Source organism: Anser anser, assembly GCF_964211835.1.
Source record: "Anser anser genome assembly, chromosome: 1".
In the NCBI taxonomy this organism is placed as follows: Eukaryota; Metazoa; Chordata; class Aves; order Anseriformes; family Anatidae; genus Anser; species Anser anser.
Window position 1 is genome coordinate 179,780,657 of NC_139720.1, and position 16,791 is coordinate 179,797,447.

Genomic DNA, 16,791 nt, shown 5'->3' on the forward strand with positions numbered 1-16,791 from the left:
GGATAACATTTACCATTTTAAATTTCAGCAACTGGAAGGTGAAGGGATGGCTTTTGACCCCATGCTGGATCACCTAGGCGTGTGCTGCATCGAATGCAGGCGGAGTTACACGCAGTGCCAGAGGATCTGCGAGCCTCTCCTGGGCTACTACCCGTGGCCCTACAACTACCAAGGCTGTCGTACCGCCTGCCGAATCATCATGCCCTGCAGCTGGTGGGTCGCTCGCATCATGGGTGTTGTGTGAGAAAAAGCTTTCAGTTCCTTGTCAGAATAAGCAGAAACATTACAATAAACTGATAAAAGACTACGGCCGAAGGGGCATCACCAATCCTGGCTTTTAAATCAAAGTGTGTGTTACCGTACCAAAAGCGAGGTCAGTTATTCAGTGTAAATAAAATCTTAAATTAATAGTCCATTAGCTTTGCCAATGGCAAGTGTATACTAGCATTTACTGAATTCAAAAACTAAGTATCGTCTGTTTTGGGACATCTAACTTTGCTCACAAACCGGTTTAGCAGTCTAGAAGCTTGCTCATAAATCCAAATTCAGCCTTTCGTAACAAAACCCTCTGAGCTAGATGTGAAAATTTATGTCCAATTAGGCAACTGGCTAAACTTGTACACTCGGGAGTACCTTTCATCCATGTAGCTTAGTTAAATAAATCACAAGTTAAGTTGCTCCCTGTTGCTATTCATACAGAGTTGCCAGGTCATTATGAATGGTTATAAACCAATTACAGCATACCTTTCCCACAAAGCTGCTCCAGGGGACGCGGGAAAGCGCACATTGTGTTAGATCGGAAACAAACGGCAGGAAAAGGGGCCGCGGGACGGAATGTGCGTGGCCGCAGAATCAAAACCCCTCGCACATCCCGACATCAAAGCCGCCCCGGCAGCAAGAATCTTGTATCCACGATACCACGGCGGTGTCTAACAACTATCTGCTCTCCAGCTACTATAGCGCAAGTATTTACACGCAGTTGCAGGCCAAAGAGTCTCAAGACCCTTCAGAGCCCACAACAGGCCCTGTATTTATAAATCCTTGAACTAGACACTTCTGACACAAGATTACAACCCCTTTTATTCCACTTAGATAACAGCCATTCATGCCAGCTCTGCTGAAGCTAACCTCTGTTCCCCACAAGAGAAACTGCTTACCAGTAATCAAGGAAGAAAAAAAAGCTTCCTAACTTCACCCTTATTGCTCAGGCAAACTCTGTAATTATTGGGATTGATCCTATTATATATTAAATCTTTAAGGAAGGTACTAAGCTGAAACACTCGTGAAGACAGTACGACTTAGGATTCCCAGTCTTTGAAAGCAGAAATAGAGGTATTATACTGCTTTCATCCCTATTACACGTCTTGAACTCTACCACTGAGTTTACGGAGCCATCTACATGGGCTTCACAAACAGAACGGTCCCATTTTCTTTAAATTCGCCTTCTGGAGCATTCATTTTTTGACTAAACAGCTCTCAAAATGTTGCAAGCCTAGTAATGTTATTAACACTGCATGACACAGAAAAGAGGAATTAATTTGACATAATCGTGGCTTAAAGAAAATAAAGACAACTTCATGCAGAATGCTAAACAGCATATCTAAAAAGCAAAGTGTTAAATGAGAAAAGATGAGAATAGAATTCAGTATTTTGTTCTATTGTAACTTCTTTTTTTCATATAAGCTTCACCTTAATCTCAAGAAAAGACTTGCTTTGAAATATTTAAATTTTAAAAACTTCTTAGAGTGGGATTTCAAGGCCTGTTAAATTTGTTTTTTTGCTTTTTAAAATGAAAATGACCTTGATCATTATGTTTTTTACAAGTACATCATTCAATATGCTTAGATTTTTTTTTTTTTACCGCAGATTAAACCGATACATTAAAAACAGCAATTGCTTTCTGTGCTCTTTTGAATGTAGAAAGTGTAGCAGTACCTTCAAGTACACGTTCAAGAACTGTCTGGAGAGAAAAAGCAAGGTGAAAACACTTAAAAAGACAAGGAAATGTTTATACATATGTGAACTAGACTGTCACTGTATTTTGCACATTAGGCCATCTTGAGGCAAATCATGACTCGTTTCTCCCTGTCCCCCCAGTTTAAAAAGTCTTTTTCTGCAGACAGGGAAAAAAAAAAAACACAATATTGTAGGTGATTTTCATGTCTATACAGGCTTAACAAAAATAATTCTTCCTAAACAGAAGGCTCCTATCAGTTATTTTCTTAGGCAGACACAAAGCAAGTAAAAAGGAAGAAAAGCATCTTTCTCATGGATGCTTTAAACACTGGCACATACATCTTCAACTATTCTGTGTGCAAGAACACCAAGAAAGCTCCAGTAGCCACAGAAGAAGCAGACAGACTAGTAACACAGCTTGTGACTGGTAAAATTGCCAGAACTACAATACCAAGTACATATTACATAGACTGTGTATCTTACCCATTTCCACACACAACAAAGTCCTCTCCCCAGCTCATGCTTCAAGTAAGCGAACATATTTACCTATGTAGCATATTGAAAGAAAAGAATTAATGGTCTTGCTACAGCAAGATTGAAAAAAAAAAAGGTCTTATTTAAGCACAACTATTTTTTAAGGAGATGTTTTGAGGCAACATAACAATAGCAGTAAGACCAATGATCCAACAGTATGAAGAAATGCAGCACAGTTCCCCACAGTGGATGCTCAGACTACTGTGCAGCATTTACTACCGTTGCGGAAGATAAGTCTCCCCTTGACACCACAAAAATAGTTCCTTGCATGACAGAGTTACAGCATGCACAAGTAAGAACACTTACCAGATTTCTAACCTGCCTGTATTTATTTGGGGGTGGTGGAAGGGGATTCCCTGAATCTGACCCTGTGCTAGCAAACACCAGTGCAAATCCTTTCTTTGGCCAAAGTTTAGAGAAGAAGGAAAGAAAGATGGATGTTTCCCACCAAAGGTGGGTAAATGTCAGAGCACTGCAATTCTACTATCTTCAAAATTTAATTACCCATGTGAATGTGTACTAGGAGGATTAGGATGGCAGAGCAGATTAGAGGAAACAAGTGGGATAAACTCAGACTGGTGAAAAAGAAGGAAAAGAGACAACAAAACTATAGGGTTAAAAAAAAGACTGAAAGTAATGGGAAGGCTGGAGTGTTAGGGCTTAACCCAGCAGGCAGCTAAACACTACACAGCCATTTGCTTACTTGTTCAATACAGCTCAAAAAAGATGCAGAGAAGCATAAAACTACAGTTGGCAAAGACTGAATTGTTGATTTGCACGTCAGGGTGGACCGAATCTCTGCTTACACAGGGCAAGAGTTGGACTGAACCAGTGACACCACCACCAAGAGGCTCACCCCCCTCGTTTACCAGCACTGCACATATACCCAAGATGAGAAAGGCAGCCTGAAGCTACAACAGTCAGGCATTTTGGATGATCTCCAAAACAGCAGCACAGAGTAATCCCACCTGTGGTGAGGCTACTCTTACCTCTTGCTGTCCTGTTCCCATAGTATTTGGGACAGGACTCTGATTTGCAGTCAGAGTTCTGAGGTGAGCTCACCAGGTCTTCTAAAAAGTTTATCTACAGTTGACCAAAAAGCTTGGGAAATATTTCAAAAGAAGTCTGAAAAAGTAAAACATCACCTAAAACAAATCAACAACAGCCAAAAAAAAACAAACACTGACAATGAGCTGGCTGCAGTGCTGAAACAGCTGCCTCATCGTGCCTGGTTCCAAAGGAAATTCCCTTTGTCCCCAGTACCTTCAGCATCTCCACTCAACCTCCAAGCTCCCCGCCATCCTTCCGTTCACCAACAGCTTCTGGAACCTTTCTGTGCGTTTCTGTGCTTTGTCAAGAACAAAATATACACTGTCCACAAAGCTCAAAGCACCTTCCTCATCCCCAACTTTACAAGAAACTTCTACCTATTCCTTTAACACATACACCCCCCAGCCCTCCCCCAAAAAACAACTGCCCATAACACAACAAAAGCTGCCACTATGGGTTCACCTAAGTTTTAAAGGAGGAACACACACACACACATTATCTGTGTTCAGAAACATACCAGTTATTATGTTTAGACCTGCAAACGTGGCTCGCAGGATTGAGATGGACAGGGAGGTCTAGCACTTGATTGCTACAAGTTTTAGCCCGAAGCTAAAGCATTATATTTGCATTACATATGCCTCAAGAGTACTTAAGTACCAATGCATTTCATTTTACTTTTTGCCTTAAGCTAAGTGAATTGAATGCCAAAGCAGTGAAACAGTACCCACTTAATACAATAATATATCGTGCTTATCTGACAAAGTATTCCCATGGACTTTCTGCAAGTGAAAGTAGACAGAGGAACCCCCTGCTGTGTTCCCTACAGTAAGTAAAAACAACTTGACTGGCAGAAAACATCCTCAAATTACATTTTCCTTTCTATTTAAGAGATTTTTATCTAGGTTTTTCCCATAGCAAGTCTTTACTAAGCACTGTTAAGTGCTCTGAATAACATATATTAAGCACGGCTGGCCAGAAGACAAGAACCCAATTTTATGACAAAGTAAATCTCAGACATTTGTCTTCCTTCTACATTAAGGAGGGAAGAGAGGCTTGCCGGAGCATAGCTAAAAAGTAGCAAGGCACTCATCTAGGAGAATCGGGTCCAAGCCTGTTCCAAATCAAGTCAACTTGAATGTTAGCACCATGTATAGACAGCAAATGCTCTAGATATTGGGCAACCAGTTACTCAGAATTCCCTGAAGGGCAAGCATCTCCCCACTGAAGCTAAAAATTCTTCACTGAAATATGCCACACACATGCCCTTTGAAAAACTCTTCCAAGACACAGATATTACCTAGTGAGTCAGGGATAAGACACACTCAAAAGCCTTCCCAAATTCAATCCATCTCCCTTCATCACATTCAGAGGATAACGTTCAGTTCTAAAGGTCATCAAATTCAAGCTTTGGAAAATATGACTCAATTCTTAAGCTAAAAGTAGTTGGAAAAAAGTCACCGTCCAGCTTGCACCACAGGATAAACATGATCTGAGTGCATCAAGAAACTGCAGTTAAGTCAAGGCTGTAGTCATAATCTACAGCTACCAGTTACAGCACTCTGAAGTTCTTAGCTATGGTATACGTAGAAAACCAACCCCTCTTTGAAGATTTGTGAGATTTTAAAATCTTGGTGCTATCCCCAAGGGCACAAGAGCAGTACTATGAAAAAAAAAAAGCCACTGCGCTTTCACAGAATCAATGCAAAATCAAAATGCCTAGTTCTCAGGGAAAACAGAACACATCCTTTCTTCCTCCTACAACCTAAGTCAGTTGTGGATAAACTTTTACATACATTTATAACAGCTGTAGACTTAACTCATCCTATTAAAACAGCTGTTCTAATAACCCTTACATTTTAACTGGCTTATCCAATTCTCACAGCAGCAAAAGAACATACCAAATAAGGAAACAAGAAAAGGTAACAACCTAGATAAGCCTATGTAATTAGGAATGCAAGAAAAAGAGCAGTGAATTTAAAAACTGCATCAATGATTAGCACGGAATGAAGTGGCTTTCAGGTGGCTGCCAGTATTTGCAAGTAGTCACAGCTTTTTCTAGAATCTTACAATACTCGGGTACTCCTGAATTCCCAGGAGACATCAGCACATAGAGCACCTCAACCTTGCAAGTCCGTATCCCCTCACAGAATGAGGGAAGGGCTAGGGTTGGACAGGACCTCTGGAGGTCACCTTGTCCAACCCCCTGTGCTCAGGCAGGGCCACCTAGAGCCAGCTGTTCAGGACCACGTCCAGATGGCTTCCGAGTATCTCCAAGTCTGGTGACTGTGGGCCCTTGCAGATCTGTACCCAAGAGGTACAGGCATGGGAATTATTTAAGTTTCTCAGCTTTTTTTTTTTTTTGGAAATGTTATTTAAAATTTGTCCATGATGAAAAAGCTGCACTGATAAAAACAATGAAGAATGCACATGCTCCTCTCTAAAATATGAGGAATTTTCAATATTTTGAAATAACGGGATTTAAAGCAACTGCATGCTATCTTCAACTTCAGGCAATTTACAATAGATCCTTCTTTTTTGAATACAGAAGGCAGACAGAGGATTCATTCCCCTGTAGAAATTTCCAGCCATGACCGACTTTCATCACATACAGCTGCAGTTCAACCTATCACCAAGGTGGGAGGAATCCCTAAGTGGATTATTTTTTTTATACCTGCATCAATAGGGGCAACCTCACTCTTTGCAAAATGCAAGTTTTTCTCCTGAACAAGCCATCTCTGTTTTTAAGCAATGTATTTACTACTTTAGCTGTACGCTTCAAGTAATTCCACTCTATCGAAACCCAATATTACTAAAAATGAAATGAAGAAACTTCTGTATAGAAAAATTTATATTTACAATTTTATTTAGCAGAGTTAAAGAGCGAAGAATTTTAACACTGTTGTTGAAAAATGTTTTTACTCAAAGTTGCCAAGATCTAATAAGTTATTGAACAGAAATAGCAGGCATAAGGCAATGAACCTGAACAGCCCATTAGAGATCACCCCATCCCCAAAGAGCAGAGCTGATAAAGGTGGTAGAAAATTTAGACTGTTTGATTCAATCTCCAAAATTTAGACAAAGATGATGAAAACAGGGTTCCACTCTTGAATACACCTTTAACATCTGCAGGTGAAGGAATTTCTAAAGCACGCAAAATATAAAGACAATTCCTGTTTCCAGGGGAGCATTCAGTGCTTTGAATCCAAGAACGCTATGTCCATACACAGTGGTCAGTACGTGACTTATGGCAACACATAGATGGTAAGAGATTAAAAACAGGGTTAGAATTTTTTCCATTCCATGTCATCAGGAGGATTTACTTCTACCTTCCTTTTACCAACATCTGACCAGTTGGTGCTCAGAACTGTGCCTCCAGACTCCATCTGCAATATAAGAAAAGGCTTGTTTAGTTTCCTAGAAGAATTATAGTAAATATAGCTAGTAATATAGAAGTCACATTTCTTACAACAGATTAATGAATTCTGGAAAACCTGATGAATTTAAACTCACATAGGAGCAATTTACACAGGAATTTCATGCATATGTTGAATAAAATTTGAAAAAGCCATCATTCCATGATCTTCAGCCTAGCAGTACTTGTTTTCCATACTGGACATTATGAGATGCTGATAAAAAGAAGCTTTTAGACACTCAGTCATGTTGTTGCAAAGGAACTATATATAAACAATTAAGAGGAATTTGATCCTGTCATCCTGGGCAACAATTCCAAGCCTTATAGGAAGCAAAAGCTGTATTCCCTTTGATAACACTAACTGAAACAAAGGAACCAGCAAAGCACAACCTTTCCATGTGACCTGTTATACCAACAACTCCCACTGAACCACTGCCATCTATCTGAGGCCCAAGATTTTGGTGGGTAGAAGCCTCCTGACTTATGCAAAGCTTAGTATAATGAGTCACTGTGCCAAAGCGACGCCCTTCTTTAGAGACAAAGAATAGAGACTTACGAACGATTTGTTCATGGCACGTTTCACTTCATCTGTACCATCTGAATAGATTTGCTGAAAGAGTTTATTTAAAGCAGCATCTCCTTCTAACTTTTCGTTCTTCTCCTCTTCTTTGATTTCAACTACCAGTTTGTCCCAGTTCCTTGTGTAGTGAGAGGAGGATGGATATAAGTGCTGGGTGTCTGAAAGTGGAGATGTTAGTTAGCTAAGCATTTCCTCATGACTTTTAAAGCTGCAGTTTCCAGAACAGACATGTATGTATTTAATGAATCTGAAATAATGGAATATGAAACTGAAAATGCAAATGGATTCCTCCTTCCAGATACAAGCATCGCAATAAAAAAATAGAAAGGGAACAAGAAAATGCTAGAGACCACATTCAGCGGCTGCAAAGTTTACTTTCAGGTAAATAATTATATAATTTAGCTACCCAACAAAGAAATTCTGGACAACAACAAAAAAATAATTGAAGTCAAAACGAGGCAGGAGATATTGGCTGACAGGAAGGGAAAAAAAACCAAGAGCCTACAGCCACAGGAAAATTTGAGTTAAACTGCAAAAATATCTGAAATTAGTAGACCAGGATGTCCACCTTTTTTCAAAGATGCCTTGTTAATCTGCCTTGAAACACTGCAAAAGCATTATTTTTCAAGAGAGGTGAAATGCTTAATGATACTTAATTCTTTAAGTAGCAATATACCCACAACAATGCAAAGAATTGCAAAACAGTGACTGAAATAAACAGCTGAACAGATAAAAGCCTAAAGGAATTAATGACAAGCATATATCCTCAACAGTTCATCAGATTAATAGAAGTTATGCCTAGCCTTACTAACTGAATTTTAGTAATGCCCTGCAGACCATTTCTGTCATTTTCTGGTATTAAAAAAGAGTGAGTCTTTTTATTGTAAATACAACACTGTGATTTTATTAACAGCTTTTAACATACCAATTATTATTAATATGTGCAAGTACTTTGCTAAAAATAAAGCACTTAACACTTCCTTCAGATAACAAACCTGGTGTAAATTGCTTTAGCTTTGGAGAATCTCCCTGTCCCTCTAGCTTCTCCCATCTTACAGCTTCCGGCTTCTTCATTTTTATTTCAACCTACAAAACACAACACAAAGAACAAATTAATCCAGATGGCAAACAGTTCTGAGAAATAGGTTCAAATTAGTTGGATTCTGTAGCAGTAAGAAAATAATTAGGTTGGTTTTAGAGACTGTGTCTAACATGAAGCCTGCATTAGAATAAAACATACCTACCTTACACTATGAAGTTATAGTACTTAATGACACGTCAACTAAACTCTTTTATGTGGCTGCTCAGCTCTTGCATTAGTTTCATCCTTTTGTTTTAGTACCACTTCCTTGTGCTTCCTATTCACTTTCTGCAAATCATGGCATCCCAGAAGTAACAATCAGCTACAAAGTCTACACTGCCAGGCACCAAGGTGCATCTTAAGCATCTGTTTCTCGTCAGTCAGCTCTAATAATTAAATAGTACTTCCGAATGACTGCAAAATCCAAGTGCTAGGTTTACATCCCATCCAACAAAACCTGACATATTTGATGTGTGCTATATACAAACCAGAGAAGCATCCATGGACAGTGCTCATCTTCCCATTGGACAAATTCAGAAGCTGTATTCACTTGGTTCAACGAACACACACTGCTACAGAGAAAACTGCCTAGTACTCATTGACAAAACTGGCAATTAAAAGGGGATATGGTTGCAATTATCATAGGAGAAATGAAATTGAGTTAAGCATGTCATGCCCCTATTCACAACTACCCGTAATCCCTTTAGACAGCCATATTGAAGTAGTTTTTCATAATTAACCTTATCCTTGGTCAGAGGATTACAAACTTGCAAAACAAAGACTGCAAAACAAGGAGTGTCTAGTGTCACTTCTAGATGACAAACTCACTTCAGGAAGCATCACAAAATTCCTACGATACTATCAATTGACTTAAATCTCTGCTTGCTAAACTTCAGCAGTTCCTTATTTGTGCACAGCTTAGCATAAGGGAGTTCTTAGTTCTACCTAAAGCCACTACGACCTGGGGATCCCTGCAGACCCGAGAACAAAGGCACCTCTGTAAAGCTAACCCCAGAGATCCCAGCAGCACGCTCCTTGCACAGCATCACGTTGATCTGAAATTTGAACTTTATTTATTCGATTCTTCAAATCTGTCACTGGTGAGTAACAGCCCAAGATGCCTTATAAAAATAAAGAAATGAGCTCATTTAAGTTTCAAAGCTGCCATATTTGGAATCATGCTGCATTTTAAGAAACAGAATATTTAATTACCACTGCTCCATTTTTTCTTTCCTGGGGAAACTACCACTTCCCTTGACAAGTTTAAATATACATTTTCTACCACTAACTTGTACTGAGAACAACAAGTTTAAGACACAAGGCACAGAATGAATGCCCTTCAAGGCAGGATAGAGCTTCAGTCTTAATAAGCACAACAACTACATGGAGATGACTTCCCCACTTCCTATGTCTGCTGAATTTCCAATGTTTTTAGCACCCTTTCAAGTCCCAAAGGGAGCATCATAGTATCAATTTTTCAAAATGTGGAAAGGTATCAGTCACAGAACAAAAATAGTCAAAGAAAAATAAAATACTGTATTATTCTAGTTGCTCAACCTACTGCCCCTAAAAAAATCCCTCATTCAAGTTTAATATTTTAATCTCTATGAACACAGATTTGTTTTAACTGTGCAGAAGCAGCATTCAAACTGTGCCAACGATTATTACTCTTCAGCAACACTAGAGGAACCAGCAAATCTTCCCTCACTGGACTCTCTTAAAATCACTGCCGAAATTACAGGCACAAAGCTCATTTTATGAATGCTACACTCACAAATCGAATGCTTTGTGATGAGCATAAAGAAACTAAAATATTTTTACACAGCTACATATACGATAAATAAGTAGTTTCATAAGTGCCAGAACTGGCAGGTTGGTTTTGTTTGTTTTGGCTTGTAGTTTTTTTTGAATGGATTTGGATCTCATGAGTCAAACATTTAAGTTAATTAGCCACTAACAAAGGCGCTAATTAGCTAGAAGTAAAACACTGAGTCTTGATTTCAAACAACCTGTCTCTCCTTCACTTCCTACAGAACTCTTATCAAGTTGTGGCAACTGTATTATCAACTCCAGTGTGTGTTTAAATCGAGAAGGCCTTAAATTCAAAATTTTTAATACTCTAATTAACAATGCATCCCCATTGAACAGCCTTAACAACAAAAAAAAAAAAGCAAATTCACAATGCTGAGACTGCTCAAATCTATACCACTTCAATCTTCCTTGTTTGTTTCTCCCTTTGCTATCTCCTCTTGCCCTCCTGCTCCAGGTTTCCACCAACATCTTTAAGAATCGTCCCCACAGACTTTCATCTCTACTGAAAAGAACGATCTCTAATGCAACATAATGTTTAATGTGAACTACCAAACACGGATGTTTTCTTCACAGAATACAACCCTCCTCAAAGATCCCTTTGGCTGTTCAGACTGCTCTGCCCACACATTTAAGAAAAATCTTTATACTTTTGCTGCTCCAATAATCCCCCTCTCCTTTTTTCCTCTGCTAGCTCTTACACTTTCCTCTGCAACTGGCCCTAAGCCGGTGCCGTATGACAAACATCCCCAAGGAAGAGGAAATGCTACAAACTAATTCCCAGCGTAAGATGCAGATTCCTTAAGTCTAAATTCAAACCAGAAGTATATACAGCTGAGAAACTGAGACAGAATGCATTTATGACACGATTAATCCTTTAGCCCATCTACTCCATCCACTTCAATTCAACTCACTCATTAGGCAAAGTTGCAGGCAGGAGCAAATCAAGCAAAATCATTAGCTGTGCACCATTATACAAGCACATCTCCAAAATATAAAGCTGTAAAATTCTGCTTGTGAAGATGCGTATTTCTTCATCTTGAGAGCTTTATTTGATCTGAGAAACAACTCTGAGTCTCAATTATGTGCACAAATGGCAATAAATGCATTTTAATGAACATTTTAAAGCGGATACGGATGGCTATCACACAGACAAGTGACACATCACTGATGTCACACCTAACACACAAGTACTGTTAGCTTTTTCCTCTCCTTGGAAAAAAATTCAGTACCCAGGCAAGAGAAATACATCTCAGTGTTTTGCCAACTACTTTAATATAACATTTATATTTCATTAAACGTATGCCTCATGCCAACTTCAGAATAAGACAGGAAAAATGATTGTAAATTAAATGCTTTGCATGCCAGTTTAAGAAGCTGCCTCTGGTCGTTATCCATTTAATCACATGCTACTTCAAGAACTTTGTTCTGTAACAAAACACCGCTAAAAAAAAAAAAGAGGTTCAAAACCTTCAGGCATATGAAGCTTAAGTAAAAGGTAGGTCCTGGTTATTCTACAAATTCATGTTCACTGTCTATTAACACTACAATGCACTGTTATACTGAGCCTGTGTCCCATTTCCACAGTTACTCCCTTCTGAAACAGCTAGTTACAGAATGCAACAAAAGCAAAGAAGCCCTGACACTGGCATTCATCAGAAATAAGAAGCGAAGGACAGTAAGATTCCCAGAGGAATGCTGTTTTACACCCATCTGGTACCCACTGTCTCACTCCCTGTCACCATGTACCTCTGCGAAGAGCCTGGCTGGCTCCACCACCTCCTCTATCCCATCCCATTAGGTAGCTGCACACAAGTAGGAAGATTTTTCCTCTTCAATAAAGATTTTCCTCTTCTAAAGGTTGAAGCAGCCCAATTCCTCAGCCTCTCCTTGTAGCTCGTGCCCTCCAGCCACCTGCCCATCTCGGTAGCCCTCCACTACACTGGTGTCTTCCTTGCACTGGGAAGCCCAAAATAGGACAACGCTCCAGATTTGTAAAAAGTTCAAGTGCAGAAATAATCCACCTATTGTTATATTCTCCTGTTTTAAGTTCCCCAGATTTGGGGTTAAAAGTGAGTAAAGTAAAAACGAAAAGACACATGGAAATTTGACAGAGTAATTCAGGCAATACTTGTTTGAAATTCTGTCTGAGAAACCCATCCTGCTGAGATGAGTGTCAAATCGAGGAATCATCATCGAGAAGAGACCACGTGAGCAGTGAAAGGATACAGGAGTTTCTACTCATAAAAGTAACATTCTTTAAAAAAAGACACAACAGATTAAGACAAATTTGTTTGCATCTAAATCCAAGTGCTATGTATGGGAAAGATGCCAGAAAAGACCTCAGAAGCAATCTTAAATGTTTCATTGGCAGTACAAAGGCACCAAAAAAAAAATCTTACTTCAAGAAGAATGGAATAGAAGAGCATATAATCTAATTTTAAGAAAGAATTTATCCCCTTAGAGATAAATACAACAGTAAGTTATCAACAATAAGATTCTAGGTAGAAGCCTACTGCTAAAAAAAACAACACCCAAACTTCTGACAAACTGCGCGAACTCATGCTCTAAGACAGATCTCACCAGTTTGGCTGAGAAATATTAAAAGTATTTTGGTGGTCGTCTTTGAAAGAAAATCTGGTATACACTGACAAGTTATGAGAAAATTCTTTTAACTCCTAGTATATTTTATACTTCACAATTCACGCCAAGGGAAAGTTTGCTTGACAAATTTGTGTTGAGCTCTGATCAAATAGATGAAGGGAATCGAAACTGGCAGAGCTTGAGCAGCAGCTCAGGCACTGATTTTAAGACGTGAAAAAAATACCCTTTAAAATTTGGATGTTTTGCTGTATTAAACACACGGAAACGTGAAATCAGGATTTCCAATCATCTCCTTAGTTATTTTACTGAATTGTTGACTATTACTGAACTGTTGACAGTTTTGTCCGAGGTGTAAATTCAAAATGTTGTTATTTTGCAATCACGGCATTTTTTTTAAACTAACTCTAAAGTGACGACCCATTATCACCATCTTCTAAAAAGGTACGACCTATTCAAACTTCTATCTAAAATCATATGCACAGTTTTGGTATCCTAGTTATTCAAAGATCTCTTATAAATTGCTTGTATTTTGAATTCCACAATCTTTTGTCCATAACTTTAAACAAATTATACTGAGATTAGGATAACTTTCCAGTGTAACCACAAATTACTGATAATTAAAAAAAATGTTCTGTAGAGGTGGTGTCCTAACAGGAGGGATTTAGCATGCACCTTCCAATTTCTTTGCCAGCAACATACCATGGATAACAGTGTACAATGATCAAAGTTTCCACCTCACTAACATTATATATCAACCACTTGTTAGAATTTGAGATTTTTTTTTTACAGAAGGAGCTAGCAATACAGATCAATTTGGTAGCCTAAAGCTCTTTGCCACCACATCCTTCCCATAAAGCCAATTGTTCTCATATCCACCTTCTCTCAAGACAGAGAGAAAAACTCTTACAGTCTTATGTAACAGTGTTACATAAAGCATGGGCATTGATTCATATGCTTGTTTAAAATATATTTCTCAATATTAACAAGTTTAAATCTGCCCCATACCCACCTGCACTCACAAGGAACAAAAAAATTAAACTTATTCTGAGCCAAGTAATATCACACCAATCATCAGGAAGGTTTCTTTATGGTCTCGCCAGGAAATTGTTCCATCTAGCCCTGCCTAAGAGTTGCAAGAAAATTCAGAAAAGCATCCAACTCCTATCTTAAATATCGGTTTATAGTTTACAGAAAACACCCAGAAAGTTTAGGGAGATATGAATCTGCATGAAAGCCTCAAAGAGAAAAGAACTACAAGCGAGTGGGGAAGAGTGCATTCAAGCCACTGCAAACAACTGGCTAAAAATAACCGAAATGAGAAAGTCTCTTCTAAGGGTATGACTGCAAGAACCGATTTCATTTAAAATAAATCCATACCCTCTGTTTATCTATCTGTGTACACCTACCTCTGAGTAAAGACTCACACACTTTTGAAACAATTTCAGTCTCAACCTTTCCCTTTACATTTAGCAACAAGCATCAGTGTGCTTTTCCAGTAAAGTTGCTCTGGGTGTTTCAGCATTTGCAAAGCAAAATGTTGGTTTGAGGAGAAGAAACATTCCCCTGATGCACACCAACTACCATATTCTTGCCATGAAGCTGCTGCGAGTATGCTCCTACCTCAAACACCTCTATAACAAATGTCAATTGTGAAAAAACACTGAGGATTTCTAACACCTCCCTGTTTGCAGCACAACTTTGATATCTAATTCAAGGAAAGTTCTGGGGTCACAAAACTGCTTTTAGCCACTTTCTCAAATGGCTCTAAACCGCCATTGTCTGCAAAAAGCCCAAACCACTAAAAAAAGTGAAAACTCACAGTAATTGTCCCCAGACTATTTGGAAATGCAAGAGCAGAGTAGAAGGAAAAGAGAAAGCACTAGGTCAGGTTTCCTTCAAGAGGATAAGGACACACGAAAAAGCAGACATTCATCCTCACTCTCCTCACCTAAGTCTGAGAAATTCCTGAGCAGCATCACGAACATGAATGAAGACCCAGAGAAACTCTCACACAACACACATTTCCAAGAGAACATAGCCAAATATTCCCCTGGAATCCCAACTGCACTGCTTGACAAATAGAACAGCAGAGGGAAAAGAAAGCGGGGCTGACTGTGCACTAAGAACTGTTTCAGAACATTAGAAACCCTTGCACTACTTGGCATTTCTATTCCCTGCTCTATCTGCTGGACAGAGGCAAGTCGGCTCCTCTGCCTTAAACGTATTTAGTCACTCATTTTAAGCTTGTATGCCTGCCATGGTTTTGGCTGAGATAGGAGTTAATTTTCTTCGCAGAGGTTTATATAATTGTGTTTTGGGTTTTTGATGAAAGTAGTGGTGATAAGACACTGACTTTGGTTGTTGCAGAGGACTTTTCAGCCCCTTGTGCTGCCCTGCCAGTGAGCAGGCTGGGGGTGCACCAGGAGCTGGGAGGGGACACAGCCCAGAGAGCTGACCCCAAATGGCCAAAGGGATGTCCCATGCCACATGGTGTCATGCTCAGCAATAAGAGATGGGGAAAAGGAGGAGGAGGGTGGATGTTTGGAGCAGTGGCATTTATATTCCCAAGAAACCACCATGTGTGCTGAGCCCTGCTGTCCTGGAAGTGGCTGAACACCTGCCTGCCGACGGGAAGCAGCAAATGGATTCCTTGTTTTGCTTTGCTGGAATGGTGGCTTTTGCTTTACCTGGTATCTGACTTTCTCTCAACCGATGCATCCTCACACTTGACCTTTCTGATTCTCTCCCAGTCCCACCTGGAGAGAGAGTGGCCATGTGGGGCTGAGCTGCCTGCCGGGGTTACACCACAGCAAGGCCTTTTTCCTGTTCTGATGGGAGCAGAAGGATAATTCCACACAGGCAACTTCCAAAGAGCGAACTCGTTCGAGCCTTTACATTTTGGCTCCCTCTGCTGGAAATAAAAAAACAAGCAGCACCACTAACAGGTACCTTCTGTTAACTGCTGAACACAACATGCAGTTTTCAGTGTGGTACAGGTCTTCCCCACCTCACCTGACACCTGAACACAACTGGGGATGGCCACCAAAATACAACAAATCCTACCTACATACGGTGTACAAAATCCCTTCTACTTTCAAAGACCAGACCAGCTTCTATTTATAAGACACAAATCTCTAGTTTATATGTAACTTTTGGAGCTGCTGCTACTTTTTGCTCTATCAGGTTAACATAGTAACATCTTCTAAGCAGTCGGACACCTTTGACAGATTGGAAGTTAACCAACAACGTCAAAGAAACAACACCTTGTATCAATTGCATTTTTTTACTGTTGACATTCTCTGAAAGAACCAATGCCAGAGTCTTTAAGTTCTGTCTGCTGCTTGCAGTCACTTTATGATCTGTAGTTCTCCAAATAAAACTAAGGCTATTTTCTCCTCCGGAATTTGCATCTTTACCTTTATTGTTTTGCATTTGTCAAGTGATGCTGAATTTTAAGCAGTACTGAGATTCATCTCCAGCATCTCTTTCTTACCAAAACATGCACAACTGCTTTATCGTCTGCCAGTTCTCGTGTTCCATCCTCTATCCATTACATTTATTAGTTCTAAGAGGTTTATGTGAAACTCAAAGTCTACCCAGTGCAAAACCTGCCTGCGTGCCACGCTGTTTCATCATATAGTTGGAAAGAAAGACCAGATTGCTCACTGCCCAGTGAAGACTTACAATATGCTAATGGCAATGTGCCTCTCATATTCAGTACAGCAATACAAAATAAAGCTGTGTGAACACACACAGGTGTTATCT

The 16,791-nt window shown here is 39.5% G+C and overlaps 2 protein-coding genes across 2 annotated transcripts in view; one reads left to right on the forward strand and one right to left on the reverse strand.

Moving 5' to 3' along the window:
* The window catches only part of CNMD (chondromodulin), a 19,884-nt gene extending 13,124 nt beyond the window's left edge, over positions 1-6,760 (forward strand). Inside the window, exon 7 of the mRNA XM_083815925.1 lies at positions 29-6,760. Within this exon, the coding sequence (XP_083672051.1) occupies positions 29-244 (216 nt within the window). The 3' untranslated portion in view covers positions 245-6,760. The remainder of the gene's footprint in view (positions 1-28) is intronic.
* Positions 6,386-16,791, reverse strand: part of SUGT1 (SGT1 homolog, MIS12 kinetochore complex assembly cochaperone) — a 27,754-nt gene continuing 17,348 nt past the window's right edge. The window contains exons 11-13 of the mRNA XM_083815926.1: positions 8,528-8,618; positions 7,509-7,690; positions 6,386-6,923 (exon numbers count right to left, since the gene is read on the reverse strand). Coding sequence (XP_083672052.1) covers positions 6,822-6,923; positions 7,509-7,690; positions 8,528-8,618 — 375 coding nt within the window. The 3' untranslated portion in view covers positions 6,386-6,821. The remainder of the gene's footprint in view (positions 6,924-7,508; positions 7,691-8,527; positions 8,619-16,791) is intronic.